This window comes from Nothoprocta perdicaria, unplaced genomic scaffold, assembly GCF_003342845.1.
Source record: "Nothoprocta perdicaria isolate Ctin4 unplaced genomic scaffold, notPer1 scaffold_378, whole genome shotgun sequence".
NCBI lineage: Eukaryota > Metazoa > Chordata > Aves > Tinamiformes > Tinamidae > Nothoprocta > Nothoprocta perdicaria.
Genome location: NW_020455619.1, coordinates 81,829 through 97,782, shown reverse-complemented (window position 1 = coordinate 97,782; position 15,954 = coordinate 81,829). Strand labels below are relative to the sequence as shown.

The following is a 15,954-nucleotide window of genomic DNA, read 5'->3' as shown; positions in this document are numbered from 1 at the left end:
CCCGCTGCCGCCTCGGGGGCCGCGCGCCCCGACCGCCTGCGTTGTCCCCTGTCCCCTGAGCGCTCCGGTGTTGCCCGGCTGCTGCGTTCCCTGCTGGCAGCCTCGCGGGTGTGAGGGGTGCTGAGGTGCAGCAGGAGGCCGGGGTGCTGCCCGGAGCAGGGCGATGGGGCCCTCGTGTCCTGCTCACAAAGATCGACCGTGTCTCGTAAGCGGGGCGATGCCGAGTAACGCTGCCGCTGCCTTCTGTCCAACAGAGTGTTTGGAAGCACCAAGATGGAAACGCATTTCCCTGCCTTTCCCTTTCTACCTGGATGTAGGTTGAGGAAGAGTGAAGTAAGGACGGGCCGTAGAAGTGCGAGTTGTGAAAGACCCTTCCGGAGTTATGTAAAACCCCGTGTGTGTGTGTGTACATTTCTGTGTGTACATAAGTAGATCTTCGCAGGACTGGCACCTCTGTAGGTTGTTTTTCTTTTTTAACAGACATGTTTGGCGAGTTAGTTAATGTGTAGGTGTGTGCCTCCTTGCAGGTTTCAGACGGAGCATTTCGTGTTTCCTCCTCTTTGGAGGAGGGGAAGCTCTTGTCTTAAGTGTCCTTCTTCTTTCTCCCAGCCCCTAGCAGCAGACAAGAGCCCATCTGTTCAGTTAATTTCAACCTCACACACTTGCAATAGACTTTTAACTAAATTCTCTACTATTCTTCATCTTGTATCATGGTTTTCCACTGCTGCTTACATTTTTTTTTCTGATATAACTCTGTTTTTTTCCAAATATCTATTACACTGTTTTAAGAGATAATATAAACTAAGGTTGCAGTAGAGAATAAACTGTATGACTTAATTTGAGAGAAATGCTGTTATGGGCAAGGCAACGTAAGAGTTTAAGTGAAACTAGGGCTCTTGAAAGTGTTGATTAATAAATGTCAGGCATTTAGGTTTACTTTTTTCAAGCATTCTTTATTTCTTTTTTGTTTGAAGAATTGTTTTCTGTCACATTAATAGTAGAATTTATACCTCTTCCCTGGGGAAATCAATGAATTGTTAGATTTGACTGCAGGACATAGGGAGTGGGGACACCTATGAAAATGAGAAATGAGAGGTAGCCTGTTTTAGTGGTAGTGGTAGTAAGTGCTTTTTGTGGGGAATGGCTGGTATCTGCATTTTGTTACGCTACCTTTTTTTTTTTTTGAGAATTGTGTTCTTAAAAACACAGTTTTGTTTTAATTAAAGCCGTCTTGTTTAAATATTAATGTACTTGCTTACCTGCTTGGATTTCCTTGAAGTGTGTTCTTCATGATTAAAGCAGAATTAGCAATCCAAAATTGGGAATCCCTTATCCTCCTGTCTAGATTTAGTACGTCATTCCAACTCCTAGATTAGAGTGAGGAGAGGCAGGCAGAGCAGAATTCCTAGCTCAGGTTTAACTCCAGTCATGCCACTTATCTTGCTTGGCGTGCAGCACCCAGCCCCTTGGGTACCGAGTGTTTGCACATCAAACAGTAGCTCGGTGGGAAGAGTTGATGGTTTCAGCGAGATGGTCTCCCTGGGCTCGGGGAGCCAGTGAGGTGCTCAGCTTGGAGCAGAAGCCTGAAATTCTTGTAGAACTAACTCCTAGGGAGTTCACCAGTGAGTCTCACACTAACCTGACTCTGCTTTTGTGCTTGTTGTGGAGCATCCTGCTGCCTCTGTGTCCTCGAAAATGCACCTTTTCTGACTGTATTTGCACATGTTGGGTGTCTGTCTGTTCTCTGCCATCAGAAATCTGAGGGTTTTTTTTTTTTTTCCATGTCCTGGGCCACTCCAGCATGATTAAAGGGCAGCAGCATACAACTGAAACAACTTTGCTGTCTTCTAATGTTGTCCAGCTTTATGTAATGCATAGTTCTTTTTCTGGCCTTTTTTTGACATACGATCCTTGTGGAAATTCTTAAGTGAAAGGTTTTGTAAGGTGCCAGTGTTATAATGCTCATGTATTGAGCAGCGCTCTGTGTTATTACTTTTAAAAACAAGAGCTAATATAAGAAATGTTCAGTGATACTAAGCAGAGTGTTCTGTATGTCACCTGAGTTGAAAGAGATGTTGGCAGATAACTTATTTGCCCAGCATTGCCCCTAAACTACAGAGTTGAGATACGCTAATACAGACTCAGGTGATTAATAGAAGATAATATTGCGTATAAATTGTACAGGTGCTGCACATTTCCTTTGTACTTTATGTCAGTTCTGGCAGTACCGTCTAGTTTTTCCGGCCTGCAAAATGAAAGTTCTTCGTTCACAGAAGCATGTTACAAACCACAAACTCTTCTAGAAGCTCTTCCTGCTTGTGAGAGGAGGAATAACAGAAGAGCTGGTCCTTGTTGCCTAAAATACTTCAATAAATCTAGTAATGAAGATGTACTTTCTGAAGATACTAAATTATGCTTTTTTTCATTCGTTTTCTTTCTCAGTGTCTTATTGTTTCTCCACTTGCCCTGAACATATGCTTGAAACGTAGCCTTATTACCAACAAAATAGAGATTTCCCTCTGCCCCTCGTCACCTCAATCCTCCTGGCCAGTCGTGCATCTCAGAAGTAAGAATTGGAAGGATCCAGTCATGACCAATGCTATTTGTTCTGCTCCCCAACTTTAAACAACCCTCCCAGCAACTTACAAGGCTTCCGTGTTGATTAGATTGAATAAGGAATTACCAGTAAGAATAATCAAAGGTGTATTTCTTGTAAGAGAACACATCTAGCTTCTTGGTAGGTATTTTGATGTCTTCCCTTCTTGTGAGGGAGTACCTTTTATCCTAGTGCCAAGAACAGCTCAAATGCATAGCTTTGAACTTAGAATTTTGTCATTCTTGTCATTGCTAAAAGTTACAGAGATTTTTGAAGATTTTTTAGCAATATGTTCCTCTTTTCCACCATTTATGTGATTGAACAAAGGAATGCAAAGTGCTTTCCAGAACAAACCTGACTCACCTGTGCCTCAGGCAGGTAGCTGCTGCCTTCACATACCAGAGCTGATCAAAAGTAGAAGATATCACCTAGTTAAAACATGATGCTTGTACAAAGGGAACCTTTTTCTCTTCAAGGTGTCTTGTACATAATTCAGTGTCATTCTGCTCTGTTATACTTCCGATATCTTGTCAGAAAGTTCATCCTAGGAGATGAGAGGAAATTCGGTGTTCAATTGGAAATTGCCTCCAAAGCTGACTTGAGTGCAGAACCTGCTGGGAAACAAAACTTGTCCAATTATTTTGATAATGTGGGTGACTGCATGTGGGTTTTTTTATTGTTTTCTACAGATTCTTTAACTATTTGCTTGAGAAAAATGAAAATGTGATTGAGGACGGATATCCTTTTAGTTATTAAGTGATACCCTTTTTGTTTGGATTATTTGAGTCCTTTAATTTTGGTGAGAAAAGTAATAAAAATAAGCACATATTGTGAATCTGACTTTTTATGAATATTTTTATATGCAATCTTCATTTTGTTAATGAGCTTCTGTGCTGTAAGGGCACATAACCTAACTGATGGAAAAGTTGCCATGTTCAAGGCAGATCAGCAGCACTAGCAGGTATCTGCAGGTATTTTTGATCACTTTATTTGTGAAAAAGCTTGCACTGATGTAGCTAACAGGCGTAAATATTACTGTTGCATTTCACATAATTTAACTTATTCAGATGGCCCATGCTAAGGGTAAGCTTATTTTGGACATGTTATTTTATATAGTTAGTGAATTTCAAGTAAATTTTGTTTTGCTTTCAGAAAAGTAGCTGGTCACTGGCTTTAAATTGTGTCTCAGTGGGCTCGAGTGGATAAATTCCCTGTGTTTAGGAGGCAGCAGCCTAAAAGTTTGACCAGGAAAGATACTTTTTCACCTTGAAAAAAGAAGAAGAAGAGTATCAGAAAACCCAGGTTAGGTGCTCGAGGGGACTGCAAAGGCAATAAGAGCAGTTTAGCTTGGAACACCAGTGGTGCAAATAGAGGTTAGGGACGGGGTCATAACAGAGCAATTCCCTTCTAGGAGTCCAGGGTTGCCACAGCTCTCCAATAGCATTGGATTCCCTGGAGTTGTCTTAAGAGTTGCTTTCCAGATTTTATGTTAATATGTTATAAAAAAGCCACAAAAAAGTCATACAAATATGAGAATAAAGGAATAAACCTATTCAGTTCTCTATCCGCTTTACCTAATCCTTATCAATGGAAAGGGTTCTTTTTGAGTGGTTCTTTCTTAAATAAACACATATTCTTTAGTTTTCATTTTTAATTTATCCCATGTATTTGCATAGCAACATCCAAATGTAACGCGGGGAACTGGATAAACTTTCTGTTATCTAGGATAAGGAAGGAGAGGTGACTGGACATCCCACAGTGCAAACCCCATTAGGGTACAAAGGCCCACACAAAGTGCTGAGGAAATGGCCACGTGGAGTCTTGTAGCGTTAATGCAGTTTAGCTCCCACTTTGCAAGGCCATGGGGTTGCTGCTGAAGCCCTTGTGGCCTGCCAGGACCCTCGCTAGCTCAAAGTATTTCACACCAAGTCTGTTGGGGAAGAGTGTTGTGTAAAGACTAGTAAATTTTCAGGAATCCAAGGGAGAGCAAGCACGGAACAGGTACCTGAAATCAGTATATGGCTGCACTGTACAGCTAGCCTCATCTCTCCTTTCCAACTTTGTTTCCATACCTTGCATGGATATATTTTCTGTTGCTTATTGCTACACATTTGTCTCACTTTGTGTTCTCTGGATACTAGAGTTGTATAACATGGAAAATCGGCACTAACTTTTTGTCAGGAATTGCTACTTTTTCATCCCTCTGCTGCGTTCCTAGATTCCTGCAAACACAGAAAAGGCTTTCCAGCAGGATGGTCAGTGCCTATTCTGGTGCTTCCTCTTCTCTGCTTCTTGGGGTCTTAAGGAGATCCTCTTTACATGGTAGGAGCATGGGGCCCAGGTTCTGATGGCAGGAGGCAGCTGGGCCTCACCTCAAGGGCTTTGTTCGTTTCTGCTGTTTTCAGTTTTGCATCTAATCTTCTTTCTCAGCATCTACAACTACTACTCTGGGTTCCTCCAATTTTTTTCCTAACCCTTTATTGACCTGGGCTTCTTTGCTGTCTGTCACTTTAAATGTTGGATAAGATAGATGGAAAACCAAGTGGAAAGAGGCAGAGGAAGACGTCTTCAACAGTCTGCCAATTGCTACGTGCTCCTTGGCCACTGCTCCAAATCTGCTTCCCTTTGTCTCGGGTTAGGCAAAGCGTTTACAGGACATTTCTTGCAGGCTGTTCTAGGAACTCCAAGTATTGGATGAATCCCAAGGCTGGAGCTGGGATTCATTCCACAGCACCAAGCTGTTACGTGTTTATGAAACCAAAATTACATTGACCTCTTTAATTGTCACGCTGAGTTGAAATGTCTGTTAAGGCTCTTCTCCAGCGCTGCAGTGTCTTGTTTTTCAGATTTCTCTTTCTCATAAAATGTTTGGCCTTAACCTTTTGTGACGGTTAGTTCTCTTATTTAGGGATGTTCTTAGTCATTCTCTGTTCATACAGACTTTGGGGGTTACTGTAGTAACCCTGGATATTTGCAAATTGGCTATATTTTAATGTATCCTTGTACTGTTCCCAGACTTTAAGTAAAGCCTTTGAGTTATTGTCTGAAACTTTCAGAAGATAGATGCCATTGTTTTTGGTTTGTTTCTTCTGCTTGTAACCAAAAACAAACAAATTTCCACCAAAATACTTCCATGCCAACACGTGGACTATACATACATACATACATACATATATATATATATATATATATATATATCTGTGTGTGTGTATAAAGTCTCCACACTGTGTTTTTTTTTCACTTTATCATCAATCAGTTTTGAAACTGTACTTTGGATGTTCAAGCTCTCATGATAGCACCATGCTGATACTTCATCTGTTTGTATTCAGCAGAATTTTGATTGTATCAGAATTAGTTGTAGCTCTTAAGTAAAAAGGCCTGATTTATCTTTTATTATACTTTGCTCAGATAATTTCACCAAATGTTCAGGCAACACATTATTACTGTTGGTCAGAATGTAAATGAGAGGCTGACGCACTTGCCTCATCAGCTTACGAATTAAGCAGTTAATCAATTTTGGTGTGATATTCCCCCACGGGCTTTGCGTTGCTGACTCACATAGGCTCAATATCTTCCCCCTTCAACAACAAGCAGTCGTGCAAATGAAGCTCGCTCCCAGCTGAGCATTCCCTGGTCACAGCATCCCAAATCCGTCAGTCACTGCATCCTCCTGATGGAAATTACTGCCTTATTGCTTCTTGTTACCTCTTTCCTGAGCACTGGGTGAATACAAACTAGGCAATTACAGAGGCATGCTTAAAAACTCGTGGTGAAGATGGTGCCACAGGATTATTCTTTGTGTCATTGGTGGGGAAGCATAGAACTTGTTTCCATGTATTTCCTACAGTATTTGTATTAAGAGCAGGTATTTCTGTAAATATTGTTTGTCAAATTTTTATAATATCTCGTCAGTTCAAATGATACAGTTCAAAAAATACAGTTCAAATCAGAATGTAAGCAGGAGTAGTTTGGAATCCCAGTTATGATTTTTTCTATTTATGCAGCAATTAAATATGTAGAATCAAGATCCTATTCCTGACCTTCAGTCTAGTCTTTCAACAATTTAATTAAATTGTGGCTTGGTGCAACTGTTAATATTTTAGAGTTGAACCTTCCCCGCACTTCTTTTTAACAAAAAAGTGAATAACTGGTTTGGATGGTCTTTAACATACCTATATGGTTTTTTTTTTCCTTCAACTTACTCTTTTTTAATATAAAATACTAAATGCTATTCTGCTTTGAACCAAGTTTTATGAAACTAAACTTGAGTGAGCAAGAAAGAGGCCTCATTTCCATGATACCCTTAACCTTTATGATTTGTGTTTTGTACGTTTAATTGTTGTGTGTTTCTTATTTAATCTTGTGTTCTGTTAATAAAATCCCGAATTTATGTGCTGCAGCCTGGGAAGGAGAGCTAGACGTGCCAGTTTCCTCAGTGATAGAGTATTAGATCTCTTCAGCTGTGGCACTGCGACCTGACTGTAGCAATCTAATCTCCAAAAGGCTTTATACAGTCCAGCCAGCCCTTAAAGCATCCTTTGATCAATAATTAATTTTTTTAACATGTCCTCAGTTCCTCAGGACCCTGGGGGCATCCTGCCAGTTCCTTAATATGTGCACAATGGTACAGAAGCAATTTTTTCCATTGCATCTCGTTTGGAGCTGTTATTTACGTGGTAGCCACTGTGGGTAACTGTGCTTGTTTTGCAGTGCTCAGGGCGTTTAATCGTTTGGCATTTTGACCCTGGCCATTGTTGTTAAAGCCTCTCGGTGTCTTGTTCACTTGCCAAAAGTAAAATCACTTCAATTGTTGTGTCTGCTGCTGTCTAAATTAAAGCCTGGCTGTAAGCCATTTTACTTGTAGGAGCACAAGTAATCGAACTCCTCCTTGAAAATAATCTTAACAAGACAGTTCTGAATTCTGCAGTTGACAGTGATCCTGAGAAACTGTGTTCACCCTCCGTTTTAATTTCCCTCTCAGCCTTCTATATCTCCAGTGTGATCCAGAAAAGCCACTCTTAGTCTGTTCTGAAAGTGAACAAGAGATGAGTGCCTCCGTGTCGTCAAACGTCATTGTTTATTAATTTAGAAAAATGGTCCTAATTTGCTTAAGTTTGTGGCAAGGGACAATTGTGAGCTTGAATTCCTATAGAGATCAAAGTGGTGCAGAAGTAATATTGGCATGGGCAACAAGAAATACAGGAGGAGGATGAAGGAACTGCTGTTCATTTGAGGATGGGATATAAGGTAATCCTCATGCTTGCCATATGCATGCAGCTAGATGAGGAATCGCTCTTCCCTGTCCTCTGACAGTGAAGGAATTCCACAATATGGTGAAATTCCTTCTTTTTAATCTTTTAATTCCAATCTTTTTAAATACTTTGCAATAGGAATGCATGATTTTCTATTTGCTTAAGTAATCTTTTCTGTCTAACCCTTTCATTTAGGAATACAGTTTTTAGAAATATTTTGGTAGCCTGTACATAGCTAGCAACACCAGCCCAAAAATAAACCAAGTAGGAAAAACAAGGAGCCATTCTAGATGATCTGGTGAAACTTTGTTAGTTAACACTGCAGATCATTGTTTGTCACCATCCCTCCTGCCCCAAACCTGCAACCCAAATCTGGTTTCAAAATGGTTCACATATTCAGACTTGAAGATGCACTGAAGAAACAGCACGACTTTAGCCAATTTACAAGGCTCGGCTTTATATTGTCTTCAGCTTAATAGTAGACTGTTGTGTGCATATACGTGCACATGTGTGTACACATGCACACAGCACTTTTTGTAACTATAAGATCTTCTGGAATGATCCTGATTTTGAAGACTGGAGTTCAAAGTGAAGTGCATCTTTTTCCCCATTTCTTCTTTTTTTGGTCTAAGAACATCTGGTGTTTTGTCAATGGACTTAACTGAGGGCATTTGCTCCCAACATGCTTGAAAGATAAAACTTTTTTTTCTTCTTTTTAGGAGAAAGAAATGTATTGAAGGTATTTCTCCAAAATACAAGGTTGACCAAAGGAGGAAAAAAAGAACAGTGCATGCAGAGTGAAGTGGGAGGAGAGTGAGAGCCTCACAGAAGTGTACTGTATTCCTCTCTAATGTAGAACCTGGATCGTGTTTGGTTTTACTCCATAAAAAGTTTTCTATCTCCAGTAATCAGTGCAGACACATTTTACTTTCCTAAAGGCTCTATCACTTTGCTGAGTGTCAGGCATGCAATTATGCATTTTACTTCAGTTAAAATAAAGACTATCTGCCTCTCAGTTCTTCTTGCTTTTCTTCTTTTGGTGGCTGCCTTACCTGCCTCAAAAATCTTGCCAATTTTCCTCTTAAAACATGCCAGTTAGATTTTTTTCCCACTGACCTTGGAAATTGAAGTGTGGATGGAAATGTTTAACTCCAGCCTACCTGATGACTCTTCAACTATCCCCTTTGCCAATTGCCTTTTTGAGTTTGTTTGGCATCCTAGAATCACAGAATCCTTAAGGTTAGAAGGGACCTTTAGAGATCTAATTGAACCTCCCTGCACACGCAGGGTCACCTAGAGCACAGGGCATCTCTTGCTGTGATCCATGTACCCGGGTTCTAGCCTGGGGAAGCCAAGAAGAAATGTATGTTTAGACTCCTACAAATAAACTGGATATTTTAGCCCCATTATTGCCTGAGAGAGTTGCCCATATCTAAAGCTTTTTTTTTTTTTTTTTTTTTTTTCCTGAAAACCCTGAGGATTTCAATTTAGAACTTCATCTTTTCTTATCCCTCTGCATATGGTGACCTGGCCATCCTCGTCTTTCTAACGCCAAAGCAGAAGGAAGTAGGGGACATAATCAGCAACGATTCCAGTTGTTGTCTCACTGCAATCTACAGTCTGTTGCATTTTATACATTTCTTTCCTTCTGTTCCTGTTGAGATTGATAGTTGTGCACAACTTTGCAGTGGCTGTTAACATGCTCTGCAGTGTTAGACCTGCTGTATTTTCACCAAAGCAAAATGCTGTTGCAAGCTTTCACACGTGGAGCCAGTAGAAAGTCTCAGCTGTCAAAATAGGCCTTGTTTTTGGAGTCTCCCTTCTGCTTGAAGAGTAGATTGGATGGATGGACTTCAATTTTAGAAGTAGTTGTGTAATCTCCTGTTATAGTCAATGGAGTCTTAACAGAAACTCGAGGAGCTTGCCACTATATCCTTATTTAGGCTGATCTGAGTTGCTCTACAGGCTCTTTTCACTTACTTTCAAAATGTTCTTGGTTCTCACCTTCGTGGCCAGTGGTGAGATGGTGAGCATGTTTGTCTACAGTTAAGGGATGAAGGAGTTTTGAATGGAAGTTGCTTTCCCCCCCCCTTTTTTTTCTTGCACATTTATGAATTTAAGAACAATGAAATGCTACGGAAATACTGTGACCAGCTCTTCTGAGAGACTAGATGGAGGCTGGAGGGATCTAGCTGAGACTAGATGAATTTCTCATTTTACTGGGACAGTTTATTTCTGATAAACTCCAAAATAGTGAGTGCTGATATGTCCAGACTTATATCTTAACTTATATCTTTTTTTTTTTTTAATCTGTGTTAAGGCTTTTTTTAGCCAAACTGTAGGCAAAACAACTGTAACAAAATATAAAATAGTTTATGTGAATGTGATTATGTGCCTGAGACAGGAGATCATTAACTATCACATAGGATAAAAAGTTGGTATGTTTTTAGGGACCCAATATTTATAACATTGCAAAATGTTAATAAATACTTGATTCTGCTCAGTAGTTGGTTAATTGGAGCCAATCTAATAGATCTAAATGGAATCAACAGTTGTTGGTGCTAGAGAAGGACGATTAGAGTAATCCAAGTGGTGGAGCAACTGCCTTGAGGAGAGGCCTGGAAGGCTGCGGCTCTGCCTGAAGAGGTGGGAAAGGCTGGAGGCCTAAGGCTTTTTATAAAATCATATAGATAATAGATAATTCAAATGCAGTTCCACAAACTACATGAGACTTGAACTAGCAGCATTTTCTGTAATGAGTAGAAGGTCAATTTAAAATGGTTATTATTTCTATATGTATTAATAGCTCCAGCTACTGCTGCTGCTGGAGTTTTGCAGGCAGAGAGTATCAGCAGCTTCAAAAAGGAATTAGACAAATTTGTATGAAACAAGCTCATAAAGAAAGACTGGCAGGGCACCAGGGCGTATATCCAGCCCCTGCTACAATTAACGTGGATTCTATGGATGTACAAGGAGAGCGGATTGCAGAAAAGAACAGGCTGATGTTTACTTCTTAAGTAACATCATCTGTTGCCACTGTTGGACACAAAACAGTGACTTCACCCAGAAAACCTTTTTTTTTTTTTTATTTGTTGTTTTTTTTTTTTTAAATCAGCTATTCATTTCTGAAGAACGACTTTTTCTGTACAAATTACACCAATTTATTTTCAAATGACTTTTCTAAAACTCACCATAGATGTCTTGGCTTGTTTCTTTCTTGTTTTTCAGTGAATAATCCTATACCTTCCAACCTGAAGTCAGAAGCTAAAAAGGCAGCTAAAATATTAAGAGAATTTACAGAAATAACTTCCAGGAATGGACCTGATAAAATCATACCTCGTGAGTAAAGAAAATGATTCGGTTAAAACTTTCGCTTACCCAGGTCTCCACTGGGTTGAAATCCTGCTTTCCCTACCAATGCCTTCTGGTTTTGCTCATACGGACTTTAAGAGGGATGAAAACCTGGAGTTCACTAACAGAAAATATTTTGAAAGTAAAGGTGTTTAGTTTGCTGTGTTCTAGGAAGACAACAGCTCCTGGGTGTGATTGCTGGTGTGTTTTCAATCATGGGATATCAGTTTAGGAAGCTTTCGCTCTGTTACTAATGGGATCTCTTGAGTTCATGATCTCAGTATGACCATTCTTCAAGAAAAACCTCCAGTGGTAGTTACCGTTCTTGAATATCTGTTCATTAGAATTAGCAAAATGAAAAGTAGTGGAAGGAAACAGATCACTGTACTTTTCTCCTTTGAGAAAAGCAAGCACTCTTACTTCCTACTATCCTTTTTATTTCTGGAATTGTTATTCTGAGCTTCTCCTAGAGTCCTCCTCCATCCGGAGCTGCTGCTGCTGGTTTTGAATTTTTAACTATTATGTTCTAAAAGGTCTGCAATACGACTTGCTGGATGATCACATTTTATTTCACACAAACACTGTCTAATGGAATAAGCTGATTAGACTGCAATGTGTCACTGTGATTTAAATTCAGACTTCTCTCCTGCGAAAATCCATAGAGACATGGATGTCAACTCTTCGCGACCCTTTTATCTTGCTACGGGAGTATTTGTATGCAGTATTCATGGCCATAAACAAGCTAATTCCATGTGAGCTAACTGGGTAGCTGAAGTAGTGTCTTAGCTGTGACAATGTAGGGGTCAGCAGAGACTAATGCAACCTGTCTAGCTTTGTGGAGATACTAGTATTTTCACTTTTTTTCTTTCCTTTATGATTTTCTTTAAGCTTTTGCTTTGATTCTTTGACTCTCTTTTCAAAATTGTTGAATATACTTTTATTTTTCCTTCCTCTGATTTTTCTTAAAAGATTCTTATGAAATGATTCTATTGTTGCAGCCCACGTGATAGCTAAAGCCAAAGGCCTTGCAGTTTTGTCTGTTATCAAAGCTGGATTTTTGGTGACGGCTCGAGGAGGAAGTGGGATTGTACTAGCCCGTCTTCCAAATGGAAGTAAGTGAATATTTTCTTCTGTATTTCATGGGAGAATTAAAAAAAAAAAAAAAAGTTTGTTTATTTGTTTGGTTTCACAGCATACAACATAAGACACTTAAAGAGTCAGCCTCGTAGGCAACATTTGGTTGGAAAGTTCTTTTCAAAATTTTGTACTTGTTGTGGACCACATATAAGTACTTTCAATATCTTTATGGAACAATATGTCAACTCGTTATTGTGAGAGAAGCACAAATATATGTAGTTTAAAACTTACTAGAAAAATGAATAATGCCCAATAATGAACAAACTTATGATAAAGACTTTGTTTATGAAAGATTGTATATTTTACTTTCCTACTGTTTTTCCTAAGCAGTGTAGTTGCTTGGAGTCTGTATTCTAGTAGTTATCAATCTAGTTTTAAATAGAGAACTTTTAGCATTTTTGAGCTCTGACAATAAAATGTGTCTTTTAGCTTAAGTAAAACTCCTATTCATTTGTGTCTTGTTTTGTGTGTTAGCCTGGTCTGCTCCTTCTGCGATAGGAATTGCTGGCCTTGGTGGTGGATTTGAAATCGGAATTGAGGTATAACTTTACATATGAAATACTTCTTAACAACTCCTTTTTGTAAGAAATTAAAATGTATTGACAAAGATCTAAATGTCTGCAAGATATTGCAATCTATTTTCTGTGTAAATGAACTATTATAAAATTCACTTACATAAACCAAACAACGTGGGTTTTTGTTGTTGTTTGTTTCTTTGTTTTGTTTTGATCATATCAATCTAATTGCTTGGAGATATTTAAGTAAAAATAAGTGACATAACATGTATTTCCTTAATTTCTCACTTCTAGTAGACTGGTTTTTTTCCCTTGTAAAAAATTTCCAGTCAATGTTTGCCTTTAAGCCAATTGGAATTGCTTTTAAGTATGCTATATTTAATATTGCATCAAATGCTCTGTTAAAGAGCAGCCAAGAACTCCCCTGTTTCACAAGATAGTGAAAGGAATAGAAGGTAGAGTAAAATAGATTGTATCTAATACTTAAGTAGTTTATGTGTTTGTTCTTTACCCAAAATTAATTATTGATTTTACTCTGCACTTTGGGAGCATCAAAAGTGGCAGTACCTCCTCTGAAGGAATCTTGCAGAAAATGAGCCAATTTTCAGACAGTAAAAGCAATTGAACAAGGGACTAACACACTCTGAGGAATCCTGTTCATCTGAACCCTGACAGTTCTACTTCTGATCCCCATCTCTCCTAACAAGCAGTTTCTTCATCCTGTTTGTTTTCCTTCTATTCCCTTCTTCCTTGCCCCCATATTCTTTCCCATCCTTCCCTTTTTGTTTAGAATACGATCCAATTCCACTGATTGAAAGGAGTCGTTCTGCAAGAGAAAATTAGATGTAGCATCAGGCTGCCCACAAGATCTCCTGCTAAGGGAGAGTCTCTGCGTGGCCGGGCTGTGTGGTACCAGCCAGCTCCTGCTGCAGGTAATCAGCCCTCCGCAGCCCTCAGGCACTCACCAGCGCTCACACCACGAGCCGGTATTTGCTGTGTCCTCATTCATCATTGGCTGATCTCAGGCTTTACTATTAGGCGCTTCTTAAAAGCTGCTGTGAATACAAAATTATTAATTTTCATAAGGGCTTCTCTTTGACTTTCATGACTGCAGCCTTTGAATGCACTTCCAAACATTAATGAGTTTGAGCCCAAGCATTTTGTACCTTTTTTCCTTTGTGGCAAATGAAAAAAAAATCTACTGACGCTTTGAGTGATCAATGAAGCTTTTCCTCTCATCGTTTCCATCTAGTATTTTGGAAAATGTAACCATTTACTATTGATTTTTACTAAAATAATTTTAATACACAGAAGCTGTATCTGAGAGGACTTGCTTTCTGAACACAGTTCTGTCCTTAGTTTGATATTTTAGTAGTTCAGCTTTACCTAGTACTGTTTCTATACTAGCAGTATTGTAACACAATTTGATTTTCCTGTTCTACAGAATAACTATTATTCAGAAATACCTAAATGACTTAGGAGCCCATATTCCAGTTAAGCCTTATTCTAGCCATTTATGAGCTTAAACTTCATGGAAATTGGATGAATTTTCTTCCTGTAGGACAGATTTTTACTGAGTAGTGGTACCTGTGGGTTTTTTTAAACTGTAAGAAAGGAATCACAGATTTTACAAGTCATAGGACTTGCGTGTTCTTCACAATAAGATAATTTGGTTCTTCAAATTAAACACTAATTTTAAAAATTATCTAAATGCTTTCAGGGCAGCTTTTCTCTGCAATGAAATGTGGGTTCATTTAGTTTATTCTTTAAACAAAGGTTCAGAACATTGTTTTTTATCAGAGAAAAGACTATAAAATTTGATTTTCAGGATCGCCTTTATGGGTAAGAGAAGGTCCAAAATTCCAGATGGGGATCTCACCCCGTTCCTGGAAGATTCAGCAGCTGATAACATCAGCTATTTCTTGTTTGGGACAGGATGGGGGTTACTGTGGGGCTAATAACAAAAAGCTGTTTTACACTGTATGTTCTTGTGGGCCATGCCCCCCCCCCCCCTTTTTTTTTTTCCAAAATAATCTAGTATTTCTTTTCATGTTCCTTGCTGTCACTTTTTGGAATTTGCGGTAAGTTGAAAATTTTTATGAAGCCCAGTTTCAGTCAAGTTGCTCTGGTGGAAAATCAGTCATAATAGACTTTGTCTACCCAAGTTCTCTCTTCAACTAACATCAGAATGAGCCGCTAAGTCTGTAATCCTTGAACTCTGAAACAGATGGTACTGCACCAGTGCCTGATGTGCCAATTAATTCATTTGTCAGGTTTTTGAATTTTATTTTAATACGTGTAACACATCTACTGAGCTTTCAAATCAAGACAGTGATCCTTATAGAGGCATGCTTGTGCTTGAAGAACTTCTTTCTGTATTTCTTCCTTTCTTTAGAATGCTTCCTACTTTGGGAAGAACATTGTAGGACTCTTCTACTGAAACTTGTCAATTTAAAGGAAAGTGTAGTACTGGGAGCATTAGGTTAATATTAATAAAAATTCTTTTATACTTGCTATTTTTCTCACAATCTAAGTAAATAAAGTATTTGAAAAACACAATTTTTTTTTCCATCTTTGGAAGATTCAAATGAAACATATCTTATTAGCTCTGCAGAGATTTGCTTTAATAGTTTCTTGAAGAAAAGGGTTACGTGTCATAAAATTTATATATAATTTTCTTATGCCTTGAATTATATGTCAGAAAAATGAAATTTTCTTGATAATGAGAAAACACATATTTTCTTTTATTGTTGCTTATTCTTTGGACAGACGAATAAGTTGTTTTTGTTTAATATGTTATTTGCCATTTTTATTACTTCAATTTTGGAATGCTAAAAAAATGATATTCATCTGATCTCTCCACATCTGAGAATGCATTTACACTTGTTTCTACAAGATATACAGGATATACTGCACATATGCAGGATATACAGTTTAAAAAGTTGTCATTGTTAGCATTCTGATAATCAGGATATCCTGTTAAAGCTGCAGCACTTAAATAAAATTAATGAAAGTTTTTGGTTTCAAAATATCTTGCAGAAAAAGAATCAACTTTATGGAAGTTGAAAGAATTCTTTGCAAGAAGCGTGAAGGAATCAGAATA

The 15,954-nt window shown here is 38.5% G+C and overlaps 1 protein-coding gene across 1 annotated transcript in view; it reads left to right on the top strand.

Annotated features, from left to right (window-relative positions):
* Positions 1 to 273: 273 nt before the first annotated feature.
* Positions 274 to 15,954, top strand: part of SH3YL1 (SH3 and SYLF domain containing 1) — a 40,730-nt gene continuing 25,049 nt past the window's right edge. Inside the window, exons 1-4 of the mRNA XM_026044689.1 lie at positions 274 to 313; positions 11,077 to 11,187; positions 12,198 to 12,311; positions 12,811 to 12,875. Coding sequence (XP_025900474.1) covers positions 274 to 313; positions 11,077 to 11,187; positions 12,198 to 12,311; positions 12,811 to 12,875 — 330 coding nt within the window. The remainder of the gene's footprint in view (positions 314 to 11,076; positions 11,188 to 12,197; positions 12,312 to 12,810; positions 12,876 to 15,954) is intronic.